Source organism: Plasmodium reichenowi, assembly GCF_001601855.1.
Source record: "Plasmodium reichenowi strain SY57 chromosome Unknown, whole genome shotgun sequence".
Taxonomy (NCBI): Eukaryota; Apicomplexa; class Aconoidasida; order Haemosporida; family Plasmodiidae; genus Plasmodium; species Plasmodium reichenowi.
In genome coordinates, this window is record NW_017962403.1 from 1 (window position 1) to 1,932 (window position 1,932).

General features: G+C 21.4%; 1 protein-coding gene across 1 annotated transcript; it reads left to right on the plus strand.

The window, feature by feature from the left end:
• Nucleotides 1-1,932, plus strand: PRSY57_0020100B (reticulocyte binding protein 2b; the record flags this gene model as incomplete). Its single annotated transcript, XM_020114272.1, has 1 exon — nucleotides 1-1,932. A coding segment is annotated over one exon (1,932 nt), but the record flags the coding sequence as incomplete, so codon positions are not given.

Genomic DNA, 1,932 nt, shown 5'->3' on the forward strand with positions numbered 1-1,932 from the left:
TTTAGATTAGAACCTATATCTTATATTCAAAGATATTATAAGAGGAATATGAATAGATCTGATATTTTTCATGATAAAAAAGAAAGAGGTTCCAAAGTATATTCAAATGTGTCTTCATTCCATTCTTTTATTCAAGAGGGTAAGGAAGAAGTTGAGAGTTTTTCTATATGGGGAAGTAATAGCGTTTTAGATCATATAGATGTTCTTAGGGATAATGGAACTGTAGTTTTTTCTGTTCAACCACATTACCTTGATATATATACGTGTAAAGAAGCCATATTATTTACTACATCATTTTACAAGGATCTTGATAAAAGTTCAATTACAAAAATTAATGCATCTATTGAAAAAATTAACGAAGAAATAATCAAGAATGAAAAACAATGTTTAGTTGGTGGGAAAACAGATTTTGATAATTTACTTATAGTTTTAGAAAATGCTGAAAAAGCAAATGTTAGAAAAACATTATTTGATAATACATTTAATAATTATAAAAATAAGAAAACTAATTTTTACAATTGTTTGAAAAATAAAAAAAATGATTATGATAAGAAAATAAATAATATAAAGAATGAGATTAGAAAATTATTAAAAAATATTGAATGTACAAGAAATATGTGTGAAACGAAATCATATGTTATGAATAATAATTTATATTTATTAAGAGTGAATGAAGTTAAAAGTACACCTATTGATTTATACTTAAATCGAGCAAAAGAGCTATTAGAATCAAGTACCAAATTAGTTAATCCTATAAGAATGAAATTAGGTGATAATAAAAACATGTACTCTGTTGGATATATACATGAAGAAATTAAAGATATTATAAAAAGATATAATTTTCATTTGAACCATATAGAAAAAGGAAAAGAATATATAAAAAGGATAACACAAGCAAATAATATTCCAGACAAAATGAAGAAAGATGAACTTATAGAAAAAATTTTGGAATCCTCAAAAAATTTTGCTAGTTTTAAATATAGCAATGAAATGATAAGCAAATTAGATTCGTTATTTATAAAAAATGAAGAAATACTTAATAATTTATTCAATAATATATTTAATATATTCAAGAAAAAATATGAAACATATTTAGATATGAAAACAATTGAATCCAAATATACAACTGTAATGACTCTATCAGAACATTTATTAGAATATGCAATGGATGTTTTAAAAGCTAACCCTCAAAAACCTATTGATCCAAAAGCAAATATTGATTCAGAAATAGTAAAATTACAGATGAAAATAAATGAGAAATCAAATGAATTAGATAATGCTATAAGTGAAGTAAACACACTAATAATAATAATGAAATCATTTTATGATGTTATTATGTCTGAAAAAGCTTCTATGGATGAAATGGAAAAAAAGGAATTATCCTTAAATAATTATATTGAAAAAACATATTATATATTAGAAACGTCTGATATTTTTAAGTCTAAAAGTAATATTATAAATAATAATAGTAGAAATATTAGTTCTAAATATATAATTATAGAAAGGTTAAAAAAATATATTGATGAATTAAATAGTCTTATATCAGATTTTAAAGAGTCACAAGAAACATTAATAAAAGATGATGAATTAAAACAAAACATAAAAACGGATTATTTAAATAACGTGAAATATATAGAAGAAAATGTTACTCGTATAAATGAAATTATATCATTAAAACAATCTATAACTCAAGGAATAGCAGATATTGATGAATTAAATAGTTTAAATTTAATAAATATAAATGATTATATAAATGAAAAAAATATATCACAAGAGAAAGTATCAAATAATCTTTATAAATTATATAAAGGAAGTTTTGAAGAATTAGAATCTGAACTATCTTATTTTTTAGACACAAAATATTTGTTTCATGAAAAAAAAAATGTAAATGAACTTGAAACAATTTTAGAATCATCAAATATTGAGTGTGCT